The sequence below is a fragment of the Mustelus asterias genome, chromosome 24 (assembly GCF_964213995.1).
Source record: "Mustelus asterias chromosome 24, sMusAst1.hap1.1, whole genome shotgun sequence".
Classification (NCBI taxonomy): domain Eukaryota; kingdom Metazoa; phylum Chordata; class Chondrichthyes; order Carcharhiniformes; family Triakidae; genus Mustelus; species Mustelus asterias.
This window is the reverse complement of record NC_135824.1, coordinates 2,543,258-2,563,805: the sequence shown is the minus strand read 5'-3', so window position 1 is coordinate 2,563,805 and position 20,548 is coordinate 2,543,258. Positions and strand designations below refer to the sequence as shown.

General features: G+C 41.4%; 2 protein-coding genes across 3 annotated transcripts in view; one reads left to right on the top strand and one right to left on the bottom strand.

The window, feature by feature from the left end:
* The window catches only part of lctlb (lactase-like b), a 36,570-nt gene extending 18,418 nt beyond the window's left edge, over nucleotides 1-18,152 (top strand). The window contains exons 6-14 of one of the 2 annotated variants that reach the window (XM_078241172.1): nucleotides 349-444; nucleotides 2,879-2,933; nucleotides 4,420-4,581; nucleotides 7,228-7,502; nucleotides 10,773-10,899; nucleotides 11,824-12,023; nucleotides 12,714-12,777; nucleotides 13,947-14,020; nucleotides 16,992-18,152. In XM_078241172.1, coding sequence (XP_078097298.1) covers nucleotides 349-444; nucleotides 2,879-2,933; nucleotides 4,420-4,581; nucleotides 7,228-7,502; nucleotides 10,773-10,899; nucleotides 11,824-12,023; nucleotides 12,714-12,777; nucleotides 13,947-14,020 — 1,053 coding nt within the window. In that variant the 3' untranslated portion in view covers nucleotides 16,992-18,152. The remainder of the gene's footprint in view (nucleotides 1-348; nucleotides 445-2,878; nucleotides 2,934-4,419; nucleotides 4,582-7,227; nucleotides 7,503-10,772; nucleotides 10,900-11,823; nucleotides 12,024-12,713; nucleotides 12,778-13,946; nucleotides 14,021-16,991) is intronic. The other variant, XM_078241171.1, reaches the window with a different exon arrangement.
* Nucleotides 8,500-20,548, bottom strand: part of zwilch (zwilch kinetochore protein) — a 38,914-nt gene continuing 26,865 nt past the window's right edge. Inside the window, exons 18-19 of the mRNA XM_078241170.1 lie at nucleotides 18,747-18,857; nucleotides 8,500-8,788 (exon numbers count right to left, since the gene is read on the bottom strand). Coding sequence (XP_078097296.1) covers nucleotides 18,763-18,857 — 95 coding nt within the window. The 3' untranslated portion in view covers nucleotides 8,500-8,788; nucleotides 18,747-18,762. The remainder of the gene's footprint in view (nucleotides 8,789-18,746; nucleotides 18,858-20,548) is intronic.

Here is a 20,548-nt window from a genome sequence, read left to right as displayed (position 1 = left end):
CAGGGACTGCAGCGGTTCAGGAAGGCAGTTCACCATCACCTTCTGAAAGGCAACTAGGGGTGGGTAATAAATGGTGGCCTAGCCAGCGACACCCACATCACATAAATGAATTTTAAAAAACAACACTCTGAATCTTTAACATGGACAAAAACGATTCATTCAAATAAGCCTTGATGTGATTACATGACAGAGCAGGCTCGAGGGGCCAAGTGGCCTACTTCCGCTCCTAATATTTATGTTTGTTAGATCCAAACTCATAAGGAGGAGGTTTCATAGGTCATTATCAGTAATGAAGATCTGTGTGAAGTGATTCCTTTGGATAATAAAGTATTGCATCTTTCATTGTAGTCCACGGCTGTGGAGGGATATGAGGTGGGAGAGCATGCTCCGGGGTTACAGCTGAAAGGAGTAGGAGCGTACAGGGCTGCACACAACATCATTAAGGTAAGTACTCTCCCTTTTCTCAGTATCAAAAAATGCCTAACTCATTGAAATACAAAAGAACTTGCTTGTGTACAGAACCTTTCATGTTCCTGGGGCATCCTAAGGTGCTTCATCGCCAATGTGGTATGGTCATTCTTGTTATGTAGGGCACAGGTTCAAGATAGAACATAGAACATAGAAAGCCACAGCACAAACAGGCCCTTCGGCCCACAAGTTGCGCTGATCATATCCCTACCTCTAGGCCTATCTATAGCCCTCAATCCCATTAAATCCCATGTACTCATCCAGAAGTCTCTTAAAAGACCCCAACGAGTTTGCCTCCACCACCACCGACGTCAGCCGATTCCACTCACCCACCACCCTCTGAGTGAAAAACTTACCCCTGACATCTCCTCTGTACCTACCCCCCAGCACCTTAAACCTGTGTCCTCTCGTAGCAACCATTTCAGCCCTTGGAAATAGCCTCTGAGAGTCTACCCTATCCAGACCTCTCAACATCTTGTAAACCTCTATCAGGTCACCTCTCATCCTTCGTCTCTCCAGGGAGAAGAGACCAAGCTCCCTCAACCTATCCTCATAAGGCATGCCCCCCAATCCAGGCAACATCCTTGTAAATCTCCTCTGCACCCTTTCAATGGCTTCAACATCTTTCCTGTAATGAGGTGACCAGAACTGCGCGCAGTACTCCAAGTGGGGTCTAACCAGGGTCCTATAAAGCTGCAGCATTATCTCCCGACTCCTAAACTCAATCCCTCGATTAATGAAGGCTAGTACGCCGTACGCCTTCTTGACCGCATCCTCCACCTGCGAGGCCGATTTAAGAGCCCTATGGACCCGGACCCCAAGGTCCTTCTGATCCTCTACACTGCTAAGAATGGTACCCTTCATATTATACTGCTGCTTCATCCCATTGGATCTGCCAAAATGGATCACTACACACTTATCCGGGTTGAAGTCCATCTGCCACTTCTCCGCCCAGTCTTGCATTCTATCTATGTCTCGCTGCAACTTCTGACATCCCTCCAAACTATCCACAACACCACCTACCTTGGTGTCGTCAGCAAACTTACCAACCCATCCCTCCACTTCCTCATCCAGGTCATTTATGAAAATGACAAACAGCAAGGGTCCCAGAACAGATCCCTGGGGCACTCCACTGGTCACTGACCTCCATGCAGAGAAAGACCCCTCCACAGCCACTCTCTGCCTTCTGCAGGCAAGCCAGTTCTGGATCCACAAGGCAACAGCCCCTTGGATCCCATGCCCTCTCACTTTCTCAAGAAGTCTTGCATGGGGGACCTTATCGAACGCCTTGCTGAAGTCCATATAGACCACATCCACCGCTCTTCCTTCGTCAATGTGTTTGGTCACATTTTCAAAGAACTCAACCAGGCTCGTAAGGCACGACCTGCCCTTGACAAAGCCGTGCTGACTACTTTTGATCATACTAAACTTCTCTAGATGATCATAAATCCTGTCTCTCAGGATCCTCTCCATCAACTTACCAACCACTGAGGTTAGACTCACCGGTCGGTAATTTCCCGGGCTGTCCCTGTTCCCTTTCTTGAATATAGGGACCACATCTGCAATCCTCCAATCCTCCGGAACCTCTCCCGTCTCCATCGACGATGCAAAGATCATCGCCAAAGGCTCCGCAATCTCCTCCCTCGCCTCCCATAAGAGGGGGAAAGTTTAGGGGAGATATGTGGGGTAGGTTTTTCACACAGAGGATGGTGGGTGCCTGGAAAGCACTGCCAGTGGAGGTGGTAGAAGCAGGCACTTTAGCAACGTTCAAGGCATATCTTGATAGACACATAGAATGGGTGGCAAACAGAGGAATAGAAACCACGTATGGGCAATAAATAGTGGATCAAAAAGGATTAGGAATCGGCACAATCTTGGTGGGGGCAAAAGAGCCTGTTCCTGTACTGTATTGTTCTTTATAAATGCTCAGACAATTTAGGCAAGGTATAACAGACATGAGAAGATCTTTTGCTTTTGGTTGTCGGATAAATATTGGCCAAGACATAAGGAGAACACCCCTGTTCTTATCCATTGGGTATTTTACACAATAATCAGGAGACCTTAGCACCCCTGCGTATTGAACTGAAATGTCAACTTAGATCATGTGGCTCAAGTTTGTGTAGTGTGGCTCAAACCTACAAACCTAACTCAGAATTTCAAGTGTTACCACGGAGCCAAGCTTACCCGTAAACTTTCAGAAGAAAGCACCGGCCTTGTAACCCCCTACATTGAAGATCTGCAGCAAAACTATAAAACAAATCTGTAAACTTTTGCGATGTAGATTACTTTTGGACAGAGCTCATTAAGGTGGGGATGAGAACTGAGAAATTCAAAAAAAGACTGTGTGGGAGGAAAATACAAACAAACCGTAATCTCAGTAACACGATCGGCGTTGATTTCTGCTTCACAGGCTCACGCGAAGGCTTGGCACACATACGACAGGCTCTGGCGCAGTCATCAAAAAGGTAACTGAGCTAACCGATCAGACAGAACCAAATCAAAGTGCAAACATTTACCACCGGGACTCAGCCGGAGTAATGCATATTGTACTCTTCCACTAGTTTCTGCTGTAAAGATTGTAGTGTTTATCGAGTCAAATGTTTCATCAGCTTCAAATAGTGTTTGAGATTTGAGTGATAGATGGACACAACTCCATGGAATTGTCACTGTTTACAGGTAGATGCAAGTTGTGTGTAAATATAAATAAATATTGTGTTCTGTATATATAGGAAGTCATGGATTGGCAGTATCTATTATAACTATTCAGCCCCAGCATGTCTTGTCTTATTTCAGTTAGATCTGGGATGAGGAATTTCAGTTATGTGGAGTGACAGCAGATCAAAAAATCTCTACAGTGCAGAAGGAGGCCATTTGGTCCATTGAGTCTGCACCGACCACAATCCCACCCAGGCCCTATCCCCATACCCCCATGCATTTACCGTAGCTAATCCCCCTGACACTAAGGGGCAATTTAGCATCGCCCATCCACCTAACCTGCACATCTTCGGACTGTGGGAGGAAAGCAGAGCACCCAGAGGAAACCAACGCAAACACGGGGAGAATGTGCAAACTCCACACAGACAGTGACCGAAGTCGGGAATCGAACCCGGGTCCCTGGCACTGTGAGGCAGCAGTGCTAACCACTGTGCCACTATGCCGCCCTGATGGGGCTGTTCTCCTTACAGTTGAGAAGGTTAGGAAGAGTTTTAAAAGCGGTGTTCAAAATAATGAAGATAGAGTAAACAGAGAGAAACTGCTTTCACTGGCAAAGGATCAGTATGATGTGGAGATGCCGGCGTTGGACTGGGGTAAACACAGTAAGAAGTTTAACAACACCAGGTTAAAGTCCAACAGGTTTATTTGGTAGCAAAAGCCACACAAGCTTTCGAGGCTCTAAGCCCCTTCTTCAGGTGAGTGGGAATTCTGTTCACAAATTCTGTTTGTGAACAGAATTCCCACTCACCTGAAGAAGGGGCTTAGAGCCTCGAAAGCTTGTGTGGCTTTTGCTACCAAATAAACCTGTTGGACTTTAACCTGGTGTTGTTAAACTTCTTACTAAAGGATCAGTAACCAGAGGACATGGATTTAAGGCAATCTGGCAAAAGAACTGGAAGGAATTTGAGTATATTTTTATGCAGTAAGTTAAAGGTAAAAGGCTGGTGGAAGGAGATTCAATGGTAACCTTCAAAAGGAAATTCAATGAATACTTGAAAAGGTAACAAGCAAGGCTAAGGGAAAAGAGCAGGGAAGTGGGACTAATTGGAAAGCTCTTTCAAAGAGCCAGCACAGGCATGAGAGGCCAAATGGCCTCATTCTATAAAGTCCCATGCTGCATTGTAGAGATGTATCAGTTGCACATGTTTAAAAATTGCAGCTGATTCATGCATATTCTAATTGAGATACTATTTGTATGATGCAAATAATTCATTCAATATTCTCTTAATATGAAAGGACTGGTGGGTATTTCTATCACGAGTGAATGGGGAGAGCCGGTCGACATTACAAGCCAAAAGGATATCGAGGCTGCTGAGCGATACATCCAGTTTTATCTCGGCTGGTTTGCCAACCCAGTTTTCAATGGGGACTACCCTCAAGTAATGAAGGACTGCATTGGTAAGTGTAACTTATGGGAGGGAATACTGAGCGCACACATATGCACACTGACTACAAGCTGGAATACTGAGACCCAAAAGCACAGATAAACAGATGCTGGGATCTATAACAAAAGCAAAATACCCCAAATGCCAGAAATTTAAAGTAAAAAGTGAAAATGTTGGAAATATTCAGCAGCTCAGGCAGCATCCGTGGAGAGAGAAAGAGTTAACGTTTCAGGTTGATGAACCTTCTAATTACCAACTCTCAGAAATGTTAACTCAGATTTCCCTGGTGTGCTTTATGCTAAATAATGATTTTAATCCACCGGCTGGGAATCTGAATTGAACTTTTAAAAATTTTAAAAGTGCTGAGACTAAAGTGATTTGAACTCACAGCCCAAGATGGCGAACCTCAATTTGCATTACTATATTGTTCCACATTCAGTTTACTGGAGTGGAGACCATCTGCCCATAAAACCTGTCAAAAGCTGACTTCGGGGAGCATGAGATTCCCAACCCCTGTCTCATTAGCAAATCATCTACAGCAATCTCCTAAGGTATTCAACTGTTGAAGACAGCCCTTTGTACTATTCACTTGGGCAATGGGACCGTGGCTAAATTAGCTTCCAGACATGAGCTAATCAAGTCACCTTTGGAATTCATGGATAATGTGTTTTTCCAATTCCTCTGGCAGTTGGAGGTCACATGACAACCCAACCCTTTGTATATTTTAAATGCATGCTTTCTCTGCAGAACTGAGGACAATCAGTTTTGGGAGGAGACCCAAGTGGGGTCCTTCCTTCTTTCCCCAGCCCAGTTGGTAAACTTTGAGCCCTGTTCGCAAACTATGATCACCCAGGGACACCCCACTGCACTCAGAGATTTCTTAAAATAATCCAGACTATCACCATCATCTCCCAAGGAACAAACTCAGTCACCTACATTTTAAATTGGATGCATCAAGAACACTGAATTCAGCAAGAAGTCAGCAAATTACTAACAGTAATACTCTTCTATTTTTTTATTAACTTGAATTTGCCCAACCCATCCTTCCCCACTCTGTAATCTGTATTTGCTTGTGAAATTTGATTATGCATGGGTGCATGCAAAAGTCAGTGCATATTTTAATGACTTAGATCAGTTTAAGTGTAATAAAACCTCTTTTTTGTTAAACCTGTCCCCTATTCTTTTTTTATGATCACAGTCCATAAACTCACTGAATAGACAAGTATGTTCTTATCAAATAGAAGCCCATTGCAGTCAAATGAGGAGAGGGCAATGAGGGGACTATTTGACCCAGTCTGCTCAGGTCATGATACCCTCTTCACGGATGTGTTTTGAATTTTTTCCAGCATTTTCTCTGGTTTTATTGCTGAGGTCTAGAGTTTTCGCTTGCTGGTGGATTATTTAGGGATCTAAAATATCATTAACAAGGTAGCAAATACAAGTTAAAGTAAAGTTTATTTACTAGTCATAAGTAAGGCTTACATTAACACTGCAATGAAGTTACTGTGAAATTCCCCTAGTTGACACAGTCCGGCGCCTGTTCGGGTCAATGCACCTAACCAGCACATCTTTCAGAATGTGGGAGGGAACCAGAGCACCTGGAGGAAACCCACGCAGACACAAGGAGAATGTGCAAACTCCACTCAGACAGTGACCCAAGCCGGGAATCGAACCCAGATCCGTGGCGCTGTGAAGCAGCAGTGCTAACCACTGTGCTATCGTGCCGCCAAAAACAAAATACTGTGGATGCTGGAATTCTGAAATGTAACAATAAATGCTGGATAAACTCAGCAGGTCTAGCAGCATCTGTGAGGAGAGTTGATGCTTCGAGTCCATATAACTTCTTCTGAACAATTCTGAAGAAGTCTTACAGGCTCAAAATGTTAACTATTTCTCTCTCAGATGCTGCCAGAGTTTTTCCAGCATTTAATGCTACAGAATCCATTTTGTTTTCTCATAGCGAGTATGGAGAAGGGTTAATTTGGAGTGTTCATTTTATCTCCCTTCACTTTCTGTGTGTCAAAAGCCAGACAGATAATGTAACCCCAGGAACCCCTGCTGTTGTGGGTGAGCCTACATAGACTCAGTTTCTGTAGAGTAATGTGGGCAGTGATATAATGTACAGTGGGTTAGCAACTTGAGGGCTTGTCTCCTCAAAGCTCTCCACAATGGGTTTCTATACACATCAATGCAATGAGTTTAAATACGCAAAGCAAATGCAAACGTGCCTTACAGTAGGATTCCAAACGTGTTGGCTGGGGAAAGATAAAAGCGTTTTATAATCAAGTCCTAGCATAGTATAAAATTGCATAAATAGAAAGGCCTTGTATTTATTTATTTTGCATGCTTGTAGCTTTTATGACTTTTTTAGCAAGGAAGTCACAAGTGTGTAAAATGTCTCTACAAACTTCCATTTCACTGTCCAATCGTTTCCTGTGGTTTCTATTTTAAACATTTAAATAATGTTGGTGCAGACGTGGATCTTAATCAAATCTGAGGCAGACATGACTTAATGTTTATGAGGACATATGCATTTTACATCACAACCAGAGGCAAGCCAGAACAAGAACTTTGTTTTGCATATGAGCATTTGTCTTCTTTAAACTGTTTAATCTTTGTACCTGAATTTGATCTAACTTGCTGTTTGCTATGTTAACAGGGAGGAAGAGCTCACAGGAAGGCCTGAGCAGCTCCAGGTTGCCTGCCTTTACTCCACAGGAGAAACACTTCATCAAAGGCACAGCAGACTTCTTTGGGCTGGGTCACTTCACAACTCGCTACATCACTCACAGGAACTACCATTACAGCAAGGGACCAAGTTATTATACAGACCGTGACTTGGCAGAACTTGTTGACCCGCGGTGGCCAGATCCAGGTTCTGAGTGGCTGTACTCTGTACCTTGGGGTTTCAGGAGGATTCTGAATTATATTAAGGTATTTACTGCCAATCAGAGATACATAGCTTAATATGTTGTTTGTGTCCTTCACAACCTCAAGCCATCCCAAAGCTCTCTGCAAGAGCATCTTTGTCAGTTCTGTGCTTCCTGTGTGACCTTGCATGTTTTCTCTTCAGGTGCTTATGCAATTGCCCTTTGAAAACTGCAGTATTAGAATTTGTAAGGGTTAATGTGTGGGACTGTGGGAATATCACCTCCCATAATGATGATATAAGAGAACACATGAAGAGGAGTCACGAAGGAGAATGTTCATGGCTTCAGCAGTGACACCTAATCATGAGTGGCTAAATATTGTTCAGTTGTATATAATAAACCAGTTATTACTTGAATACATCAACTTCTTAGTAATTAGTCAGTTAATCCACTGTCCAAGCTTCCTGACTTTGGAATGACAAACAAGAAATACCTGAAGAAGTGCAATATCGAGGCCGGTGAGGTAAATGACTGGCTCATCCGACAATTCTTATAATCGCTTCCAAACCTTGGCCGAGCCACAAGGATGTTCTGGGCAATGGTTTTTAAAAGGAGGAGATATTTTGTTCGTACATCAGCTTAGGTATTTTGTTTTCTCATCTCAGTAAACCAAGATCGCTACATGAAGGAAATGTAGGTCCAAACACCTTCTGGGGACACATCACTGGCACAGCTAACATTGCCAATCACAAGTTGCCCTTGAGAAGGTGGTGGTCAACTGTCTTCTTGAACCGCACTAATCTGTATGATGAAGGTAGGGAATTTCAAGATTCTGACCTAGCAATGATGAATGGCAAAATATGTCCAAGTCAGGACGATGTGTTTCCATCCACTATTGCCCATGTTCTGCTAAGTGGTGGAGGTCATGGGATTGGGAGGTGATGTTGAAGAAGCTTTGGTGACTTGCTTTAGTGCATACACAGTGGGTAAAGAGAGAAGCTCAGGAGCGATACAACTGTGGCTTTGAGTGTTGGATACTACAAACCACATCACATTCAGGTCACAAAGGAAGCACACAAAATATCTTTATTAGGAATAAAAATAATATACAACAATTTGTAAAACTGCAGCAAAGAGCAAGATGATAGAAAAAGTAGAAAAATCCAGGAGAAAAATGAGAATATGGGGTGGGATCTTCTGGCCCTGTCGGCTGCCAGGATTGTCCAGTCCCACTGAAAGTCACTGGACTTTTGGCGAGACGGTCGAATTTCCCACAATAGGATCGGAAGATCCCAGTCTTAATGTCTTGGATACAAGGTGCTGAAGTGCATAGGCATATAGTCCTGCAACCTGGAAAAGAATCAGGAAGGTCCAAATCACAAATTGCTTCATAAACATGGAAATTCTTGCATTTGTAGATAGTGACTTCTCATCCTCTTCACATCTCAGTGCTCAGCACGCAATGAATTACTTTGCAGTCATGGTTGATGTATGCAAATGCAGCAGCCAATTTCTCAGTCATCAGCAACTTTACAAAAGGTAAATCACCAACTATCATTGATTATTGAGCATTGTATGATAGATCACCTTCAGCACAGGTGGTTTATTTTCCACAAATGACCAACCCCTGATGCGTTCTGTTGTACAACATGCATGCAATCATGAAGATATCATGTGTGGTTAACATGTCAGGGGAAAAGAATGGGCTATTTAAAAAAATAATCTAATAATTTGAAGAGAATGGTTTATGATTCTACTCAACCACAGAAAATCTGAGTGTAGACAGTACACATGGCACAAACACTGGTATGGTCTTGCACCAGGTTTTCAATCTGTAAAATCTACAAATCTTAGGACTTGAAATAATGAACACAGGACTAGATTGCAGAATCACTTAATCCCAACTTGCATTTATATGACACCCTTACACAGGGGAAAAACAAATCTTGGTATGCTTCATAGCAGCATAAACAGACAAAAATGGACACTTGCATTAGCAGCAGTTTAGTGAGAATGGAGTCATGGGAGTAGGTCCATGGATGGAATTAGTTTACTCAGACAGCATGCGGGCAAATGGGAGAAAAATTAGGGACAGTTCTGTTTCAGGGGTACAGCGAGAGGTTTGGTTGATGTGCAGTGGTAAGGGAAGAGAGAAGGAGCAAGATGGATGGTTTCAATCTTGATGGCAAATAAGCCCTTAAGCTCCTTGGACTTGTTAAGAAGTGAGAATGGTGGGGACAGGAGATGGGATAAAGTCTGTATTGAAGAAAAGAAACGGGATAATCTCCAGAAAGAGAGTTTGGAGCAGTGGGTAGTTTTGGTAAAGGAAAATGAGAATGTTATGGTGCAGTCAGATCCGGTCAAGGAAGTTAACAGTCAAGGCTGTGCCCCTTAAGGGATGGCATGCTTATATTGGGAAGATTTGACTTGAGATCAAAGTCAAAGATGGAAGTAAGGGAGCAAATTGAGGCTACAATGGCATCCTGGAGAATGGAGAACCAAAGGCCCAGCAGCTGGGAGTTGGAAGTGTGTCGTAAGTTAATTGTGAATGTGGATTGTGAATGTGGATGGTGAGGGATAGAACTAAAGTGGCTGCAGGTGACCTCAGGAGTAGCGAGGTCAGTAGAGATGGCAAGGCCTTCAGTGTGCAAACTGACTGTACAGCAACAAAATTCCAGCAGAATTCTATTTCCTCACATCCATTGATTTGATAGTCAAAATGTTTGACTAAATGGAGACTGTTACTTATTGCCAACTCACCCTTGTCCCAATTATAGAATTTAATGTTTTAAGTAATAATCCTAATATCAATTATAATTCAAATCATTTCTAAGCAGATTCTAATTAGCTCATCCTGTCATTTGCGAGTTTTGTTCTTTCTTCCATTGCAACTCACTCCGTATAAACACCGTACATTAAGATTATTTCAGTTTGTGCACGGCTGAAATTTGATCAGTTGCAATGAGTGGATAAGGTAGAAAGTCAATATCTTTTCCCAAAGGTAGGGGAGTCTAAAACTAGAGGGCATAGGTTTAAGGTGAGAGGGGAGAGATACAAAAGTGTCCAGAGGGGCAATTGTTTCATACAGAGGGTGGTGAGTGTCTGGAACAAGCTGCCAGAGGTAGTAGTAGAGGCGGGTACAATTTTATCTTTTAAAAAGCATTTAGACAGTTACATGAGTAAGATGGGTATAGAGGGATATGGGCCAAATGCGGGCAATTGGAATTAGCTTAGGGGTTTTTTTTAAAAAAAGGGTGGCATGGACAAGTTGGGCCGAAGGGCCTGTTTCCATGATGTAAACCTCTATGACTCTTCTTATTCTATTTTGTTTCAGAGTCGCTATGGAAACCCTAGGATCTATGTGACAGAAAACGGAGTTTCTGAAAAACAGCAGTGTACCGAGCTCTGTGACAAGTGGCGAATGCAGTACATGAACAATTACGTTAACGAGATTCTTAAAGGTGGCTAATTTTTTATCAAAATATGACATATTCCTCAGTAAGGGTGGCATATGATAAAACTAGGTAGTTAACTCCGACATGGGAAGGGATAACAACAATAAAGCAGAAAAAAATTCTGATTCAAGTGTCTTACAAATGGAATGGGAGAGACTACTGAAGGAAGGATGAAAGGAAAAATTCCTTTTAATGGGGGAGAGAAAAATGCCTCCCACCATCCTGCTCCCACCCCAACAAAGCTATTCTCAAAAATCAGTCAACCTTGCAATTCCATTAGCAGATTAACACAGAAAAACTGGCATTTAGATATATCTCTTTTGTTTTGTAATTTTGGCTGTTGTAAGAAGGTTTTGTCACATAAAATTACTCAAATAATACACAAATAGTAATTAACCACAGCTACCAAACTAATAATCATAATGGTGGTGGGGGGTAATCCCTTAGCCACAAATCACTACCATACCAAGGAGGTGGTAACAAGCAACATGTTCGCTATATCATTCAATAACTGGGCAATACTCAACCCTTCGCCAAGGGAAGTTAACATGGCATGGGTAGGGCATTAGAGAGAGGGAGTAGCCACTCAGGAGTGGGGTGAGGAGTGGGGAAAAGAGTGCAATCTTTTGTCTTTTCATTAAACCAACAGCAGTTCATTCAATAGGCTGTTTTATTTGTCATTCAGTTGAGATAGAGGTTGTAACGAGTGAGGTAGCAGACAGAGGCTCCTGGCAGGACAATTCTGAAATAAAAACAGGAAATGCACAGAAACCAGGTTAACACTGCGCAGAGACTCTGTTCTGACAGTGCATGAATCAAACTTTTTCCTTTTATCAGCATTCATGAAACTGCTGTGAATTTCCAGCATTTTCTGTCATTTTACATTGGTAGTGTTTTTAAAAACTAGTATGATTTTAAAACTTGTTGCAGCTGTTAAGGATGGTGTTAAAGTCAAGGGATACACGTCCTGGTCACTGCTGGATAAGTTTGAATGGGATGAAGGCTATTCAGAAGGATTTGGGCTATACTACATCGATTTTAAAAGCAAGAATAAGAGGAGGTATCCCAAAGCCTCGGTTCAATACTACAGGAAGATGATCAGCTCAAATGGATTTCCTAACCAGAGAGAAGTAAGTACCGTTCTTATCAAAGAGAAACAATACATTATTGGCAATCCTGGCAGGAGATGACAGCTTTCTCTCATGAAGCTCCAAATCACAAACACGGAAACAAACATAGAAGGAAGCTTGGATATAAATGTTTTATGGAGAAGCTGATGAATATAGGAAAGAGATTGCCCAGGGAGGCAGTGCAAGTGAATAATATGGAAAACTGAAGGGAGACTTTAGTGCAGTGGGCCAGATTATGTACTGTACATTGTTTGTAAACTGACTCAGGCTTGTTCAATAACGATACTGGGGCGAATAAGAATACCAACAGATTCAGCATTTGCTGTGCTAAGGCATTTCACTTTGAACAGCAGTGGGGGAAAGATAAAGTGAATATTTTGAATAAAAGGCAACTGCCAACTTAGAACACTATGTGCATTTTACTTCAGAGAATCCTACAGAATTATTAAGTAATTGCTGCTTTATGCCTGTTGTGTCCTAGTTTCTCTGTAGAATAAAGAGCGGGCAAAAAAACAAAAGAATGCACTAATGTTGCACAGAGACAGAATATTGTTCAACATCATATTAAGCAGTTCCAGTAAACAGTTAACCTCTGGTCTGATGTTTAGTCACCCTTTCTCATGACCATAGAATTTTGACCCTTACTCAAGGCGATGTAAAAATACTCTTTCCGCTTTCCTCTTCGGCTAGATCGAGAGTTGGAAACGCAAGGCTGCAGAGACTTGTTCTACCACCAACGCATTGCTTGCTGCAGGTATGTGAATGCAGTCACTCGGCATTTCAGCCCATCTGTCCTCTATGGCCAGAGCCTATGTATAATAATTCCACCACAAGCTCTTCCTTTGCCACCACTAGCTTCTGCATCCCATAAAGTAAAGGTCAAAAGTTCTTTCTGCCAGCTTCAGAGAGAAAACAAAATCGAGCAATGTTTTTGACATTTCTATAACTCTCAATCATAACCCCCCCCCCCCACTCAACAGAGAATGGAGGCCATTTGGCCCATTGAATCTGCACCAACCCAGGCCCAAAGCCCATAACCCCAAGTAAAGGACAATTTTAGCATGGCCAATCCACCTAACCCGCACACCTTTGGCCAAGGAAGGAAACCCACACAGACACGGGAAGAATGTGTAATCTCTACACAGACAGCGCCCAAGGCCGGAATTGAACCCTGGTGCTGAGGCAGCAGTGCCAACCATTGTGCCACCATGTTGCCCTAAGAGAAGGAATATGTTCCCTGTTTGACATATAGTCTGTTTCTGTTCTCATTTGAAAAGGGCAAATAAAGGTTTTAAAATGGCAATTAGCACAGAATGGCACTTCTATATATGATGACACATTTTAGTGCAATATTAAATTAAGTACACAAACTTGACATTTCTACTATTCTGACTAAAATTCTAGCCCTTTTTCTTGGATAACGTGCAATATTGCAGTTTTTAAGCTTATATCAGGCAAAAGGCTAGAAGTTAAATATAGAGCAAAGCAAGGAAAGTATTGCTGTATAACGTGGTCTTTCTTGGGAGTTGTTAAAGATAGGAACATGAAATTGCTCTATTCAGAAGAAATTTAGTCTGTCCCATTTTCTCAATTTAAGACGGCTGGGGCAGGAGCCAAACACTGTCCAAATTCCAAAAAGCATAATGCTCAAAAATACTGATGAAACAATGCTGTCAAATAGACAGACAGAGATCAATATGCAGCAATACCACAGCTTTCTCCCTTAAATGGGCCAAAAATATATATAATCCCATGTTATAAGTTCTGTTTACATGTTAAGACAATAACCAGTTTTAAAATACTTTCCTCAATAGAGTTCTTTGAAAATTCACCGACACCATTTCACTTACAACATAGGAGAGGGGCAGAAGGAGATAGTAGCAATCATAGGCTAATGGGTTCTTCTTTGTTTGCCCTTTTCAGCTAGAAGAACAGACCGAACAATTGAGAAGCAGGCAAACATGCCAACGGTTTGGCCAGTGCACGATGAAGTTTAGGTATTAGGGGCTTTGTGTCACCTCAGTGCTGAGCTACAGCCTTGAAAGCAACATCCTAATTGTCTGTTTAATCTTAGCTTTCCTGGTTATGGCTAATTAATTAAGTTGTAATACTTCGCCCATGGTAGCCAAAAATCACTCACACCTCAAGAATGGCTCATACTGAACAATCCTCAAAACCAAATGGTTTTTTTCAAGACTTTACTGTTTGCCATAGTTTTTCAAACAAAATAACAGCATTGCACTTCTAGAAAGAGCAATTACTTGATTATGAAATGCAAATTACTTACAATGTTTAAAGTTCATCTGGACGCAGTGTTATTTGCCCCCGAGAAAGGAGGGGGGGGTGGCTGTATGATTTATGTCCCCAGACCACCAGCATGGGCTCCTGTCTACTTCACTGACCTTCAGCATTCATCCAAGTGCAACAGCAGTGGGCTATGGCTGGCTTTCAACGCTCTCTTTGACCAATGTACACACAACTACTCAAGCTACAAAACTGCACATGTAGCACATCAAGTTATTTTACAGAGCAAAGCTATGGTCAGAGTCATAGAGGTTTACAGCATGGAAACAGGCCCTTTGGCCCAACTTGTCCATGCCGCCCTTTTTTTTTTAAAAACCCCTAAGCTAATCCCAATTGCCCGCATTTGGACCATATCCCTCTATACCCATCGTAGCCATGTAACTATCTAAATGCTTTTTAAAAGACAAAATTGTACCCGTCTCTACTACAACCTTTGGCAGTTTGTTCCAGACACTCACCACCCTGTGTGTGAAAAAATTGCACCTCTGGACACTTTTGTATCTCTCCCCTCTCACCTTAAACCTATGCCCTCTAGTTTTAGACTCCCCTACTAGATATTGACTAACTAGCTGATCTGTGCCCCTCATTATTTTATAGACCTCTATAAGGTCACCCCTCAGCCTCCTACGCTCCAGAGAAAAAAGTCCCAGTCTATCCAGCCTCTCCTTATAACTCAATCCATCAACTCCCGGTAGCATCCTAGTAAATCTTTTCTGCACTCTTTCTAGTTTAATAATATCCCTTCTATAATAGGGTGACCAGAACTGTACACAGTATTCCAAGTGTGGCCTTACCAATGTCTTGTACAACTTCAACAAGACATTCCAACTCCTGTATTCAATGTTCTGACCGATGAAACCAAGCATGCCGAATGCCTTCTTCACTACTCTGTCCACCTGTGACTCCACTTTCAAGGAGCTATGAACATGTACCCCTAGATCTCTTTGTTCTGTAACTCTCCACAACGCCCTGCCATTAACTGAGTAAGTCCTGTCCTGGTTCAATCTACCAAAATGCATCACCTCGCATTTGTCTAAATTAAACTCCATCTGCCATTTGTCAGCCCACTGGCCCAATTGATCAAGATCCCGTTGCAATTGGAGATAACTTTCTTCACTGTCCACTATGCCACCAATCTTGGTGTCATCTGCAAACTTACTAACCATGCCTCCTATATTCTGATCCAAATCATTAATATAAATGACAAATAACAGTGGACCCAGCACTGATCCCTGAGGCTCACCGCTGGTCACAGGCCTCCAGTTTGAAGAAAAATTCCCTACAACCACCCTCTGGATTCTGTCAAGAAGCCAATTTTGTATCCATTTAGATACCTCACCCTAGATCCCGTGAGATTTAACCTATGCAACAATCTACCATGCGGTACCTTGTCAAAGGCTTTGCTAAAGTCCATGTAGACAACATCAACTGCACTGCCCTCATCTACCTTCTTGGTCACCCCTTCAAAAAACTCAATCAAATTTGTGAGACATGATTTTCCACTCACAAAGCCATGCTGACTGTCCCTGATCAGTACTTGCGTCTCTAAATGCCTGTAGATCCTGTCTCTCAAAATACCTTCCAACAATTTACCCACCACAGATGTGAGGCTCACTGGCCTGTAGTTCCCAGGCTTTTCTCTGCAGCCCTTTTTAAACAAAGGCACAACATTTGCCACTCTCCAATCTTCAGGCACCCCACCCATGACTATCAATGATTCAAATATCTCGGCTAGGGGACCCGCAATTTCCTCCCTAGCCTCCCACAATATCCTGGGATAACTTCATCAGGTCCCGGAGATTTATCTACCTTGATGCGCTTTAAGACTTCCAGCACCTCCTTCTCTGTAATATGTATACTCCTCAAGACATCACTATTTATTTCCCCAAGTTCCCTAACATCCATGCGTTTCTCAACAGTAAATACTGATGAGAAATATTCATTTAGGATCTCACCCATCTCTTCTGGATCCGCACATAGATGATCTTGTTGATCCTTAAGAGGCCCTATTCTCTCCCTTGTTACTCTTTTGCCCTTTATGTATTTGAGTGTATGGTGGAAAGGTTGGGAGAGGTGACAAAACTTCACCTGAAAAGACACATCAAGGAGACTTTAAAGAAGAGGTAGAGAGATGGAGGAGTTTATAGAAGAAATTCCTGACCAAATGGTTAGTCAGCTTAAAGTTTTACCATTAATTCTGGGACTAGGGTGTGAGAAAAGGTTGCATGGAAGGTTAGAGTCAGAAAGCTGAAGAGGACAAGGAAACTTAAGGTTGGAGGAGATTACAAAAGGTGGAATGGGCAGGTGAGATGTTGGATGGATTTCAAGATGAGGACAAAGAGTTGAATGTGTTGGTGTGTGTGTGTGTGGGGGGGGGGCAAAGAATGTACAGTATAGCCAGACAGGAAGGCTTTGGTGAACAGTTCAGTAATGAGCTTTTTCCTTTAACATTAGAGGAACAATAGTATATTGCTGCTGCTAATATTCTCAGGCTAATTATGGTAAGCAAAGATGCAACTTCGAAGAAATTTAAACAAGGCACACAGTAAGGAAACATGTTAAATATGCTTATTGATTTGGTTTGGTGCAAAATAAAGCATTTCTCTAAAATAACTGAATATAATTTTTGCAGTGTAATATTTTTCCTTTCCCCTTTAATTTTAGATCCTCTTGTCAATCATATGGAGATGGTTACTGAGATAGTTGTCCCAACCGTGTGCACCCTTTGTATACTGCTCAGCGCTATATTACTGATGTTCCTACTTCGGAGGCAGTGAAAAACCCAGATTGCTGTTGTGACAATACAATGGTAGATGTACAAGAACATAAACAGATGACTAGCTACTTCAAGTTTGTTAAATTATGAAGTGTTCGAACAACTGAATTGATACTTCGCTACTGTCACCATCAAGGATCTGATGGCTTTATTACGAATGAATATCAGCCATCACCAGGATAGTAAAACTGCATTATAAACAAACTCAATCAACCAAATTCCAGATTTCAATTCCACAGCCAAGGTAAAGGAGTTCACAACATGATAAAGTGATTTCACTTCCAATATGTCCTTCCCTAATGGGTGTGGTGCCAATCCAGGTCTATATTATCATGGTTTCACTATGGATTTAGGATAACAAATATTTACTTGTAATGGTGTCTCCTAATAACAGAGCAGATTCCTGCAGGAGAGCTGTTTCCTCATTAAAAAAAACATACATCTTTCCAAAAACAATAAAGAAATGCACATGAACAATAGGAAGAATAAAACCCTTGGCTTGAGAAAAAATGGAAGGTGTGAACTGAAGAAATAGCCAATCCATCTATGAGTTAGTCCACAATCTGTAAACTCTATTATTGGGCTAACGTTTAGACCAAACTAGAGCAGTTCTCAACTGTTACAAATTTGCGTACTACTTGAACCACACACTTCATTAGGGATAAATATTATCTTCAGAACAAGTTTTATTAATTATTTTACTGCTATGTTACTCATAGGCATTAGAGTTGTTGCGAGTCAGATTTCAGGGTAATTTAGTTTGGTCTGGTTTAAATATAATGGGCTGTGAAAACTCGGATCTTTAGACTATGAATTTAACTTTGTAACATGTCACATACAATGACCAATAATTTCAATTCGTCCAATTCTAATTACCCAACACTACACAAAATAAATTCAAGACAGAAATAAAAGATCAAACAAAGTATATGTCAGTCAAAATATATTTAAATTTAATCCATGGTATGCCATTTTTATGAGATGGAATTTAGATCCTAATTTTAGTAATGTAAGATTTTTTAAAAACAAAATAAATTTGCAGTTGATTTAAGAATATAAATGACTGAATTGTGTTAATTAATTTGATTCATAGACTGCATTGCTAACTGAAATTAATGTAAGTAACGTTATTGTTTGGAATTTGACGTGTGGGGGTGGTGGTATGTGTGGTGGGTGTGGGTGTGTAGAGAACAGATTGATGTGGTTTTTACCATACAGGTAAGTGTGAGCCAGGAGGATGCAGGTAAGTGTGAGCCAGGAGGATGCAGCATCATGCCAGTTCATTTCACTTCCACTGAGGCAAGACAAGTATGTTGGGTGGAGTGTAAAAGCAACACGAATTGCTCAGCACTTTGGTACTAAAGCAAAATACTGTGGTAGCTGGAGATTGGATATAAAAACAAAGTGCTGGAAAATCTCAGCAGGTCTGGCAGCATCTGTGGAGAGAAACAGTTAATATTTCAAGTCCAATATGACTCTTCTTCGGGTTTCCATTTTCATAACTATAATACCCGGCCTGTGTTCAGGAACTGCGATAGATTGCTTGAATTCCCACATCCAAAAATGCTGGGATGTCACCACACATATAAGCTCAAAGAGAGTGGAGGAAAAGAGTGATCAATTTACACGATGGTTGCATTTACCTTTTCTCCCAAAGGTTTATACGAAATGTGCCTGACTGCAGCTGATCACTGTGTTGTAATAAAATGCCTCCTCGTAATCACTACTCAAAGTTGTATCATCAACTGGCAGATCTTAAAAACACAATGGGATAATAGTATTAGTGATAGACTCTTATTTGTCTTGCCAAGTTTCTTCGCACTCAATTTGAAGTGCACTAAACCTTGGATTTTGAAATAACTCCATCAACTGGTCAGCAGTCCATTGTTTGTAAGGATTAAATGACCACACACATTTCCAAATAAGCACTTTTGTCAAATCAAACTCTACATATATAATAGCACAGAAGTGGGAAGTGCTGTGACATTTTCTGAATACCAAGCACCATTTATACTTTATGGGTGGAATAATATTTTGATTTAATCCAATTTGTGATAGATACACTTTATGGTTCAGGTTAGAAACCTAAGTGTTTTATGAAGACTGCCTGAAGCATAAGTTTACATTGAATTTGGCTAGGATGTTCCACTTCAGGTATAATTCAAGTGACCCACCAGGGAGCTTTTATCAAACAAGGTTTATCTAAGAATATAGTTAACATGTATAGTAAGAAAATTAACAAGAACTTTTATCCATTACAAACAAGAAACAAAACAACCGCTATAATGTATAACTCTTAATGAATATCTCTCATGTATTCCAATTAAAAGAAAAATCCAATAAACACAACCCTTGAAACAGATTTATCACTGCACAGGCTAAAGCTCACATGATACTGGAATTCAATTCCCTGGGTTGAATGCTGATTTCAAATGATCTTGAAAACTCAGAGCAGCTTGTAGTTTTCAGCTTCCCAAAAATACCAAAACATGGATTCTTTATTCCAGTCACTAAAACACAGATTCTTTACTGCAGGATGGCAAACAAGCTGTGCTTTCAGCTAACTGGTAAAACTTTAAAAATAAAAAGAGAAAGAGAGACTTTTTTCAGCTATGCTTCTAACACTGCAGCCAAAATGAAACTAAAACAACCCTTGCCACCTGAGCTCCACAGCTTTTCTCTGCTCCCAACAATGACATCACCGAACGCTGTGACCTGCAGAGATCTTGATTTTTTTAAAAAAATCTCTTAAAGGTACACTGTCACATACACAGTCTACAGTAGTAACTGTTCTGTCTTAGATTATGAGAGAGAAAGATAATATCCAGTCAAGTAAATATCTACTTTTCTTCAATGCCACAAGTATCTCAAATGCATTAAAAACATGATTAGAAAAGCTTACATTTAGATGGGCTTGGGACTTTCAGGAAATTACAGTAGCTCCAACACTCTCCCTAACAACTGTTGGTTATAGTAAATTAAAGTCTTTATTAGCAATAGAACTATTTATACATGTACAGTAAAGGGTACAGGCTAGAAGCTATCTCAATGCCTAGGACTTAACTCGTCTTTTCTCAACACCACTAACTGCTGGACCATATGCCTTCTTACATCACTGTGTGGGCAGCACTGTACTTAAGTCCCACATAAACCCAGATCCTTATACTACACCTTCGCCCAAGTCTTTATCCAATGTGTGTGGAGTTACACTAGTTTGCTACACGTCAGACATTATCAGTCTCATACATTTACAGTGTTTTTTTTTATTCATTCATGGGACATGGGCGTCGCTGGCTGGCTGGCCAGCATTTATTGCTCATCCCTAGTTGCCCTCGAGGAGATGGTGATGAGCTGCCTTCTTGAATCGCTGCAGTCCATGTTCTGTGGGTTGACCCACAATGCCATTAGGGAGGGAATTCCAGGATTTTGACCCAGCGACTGCAAA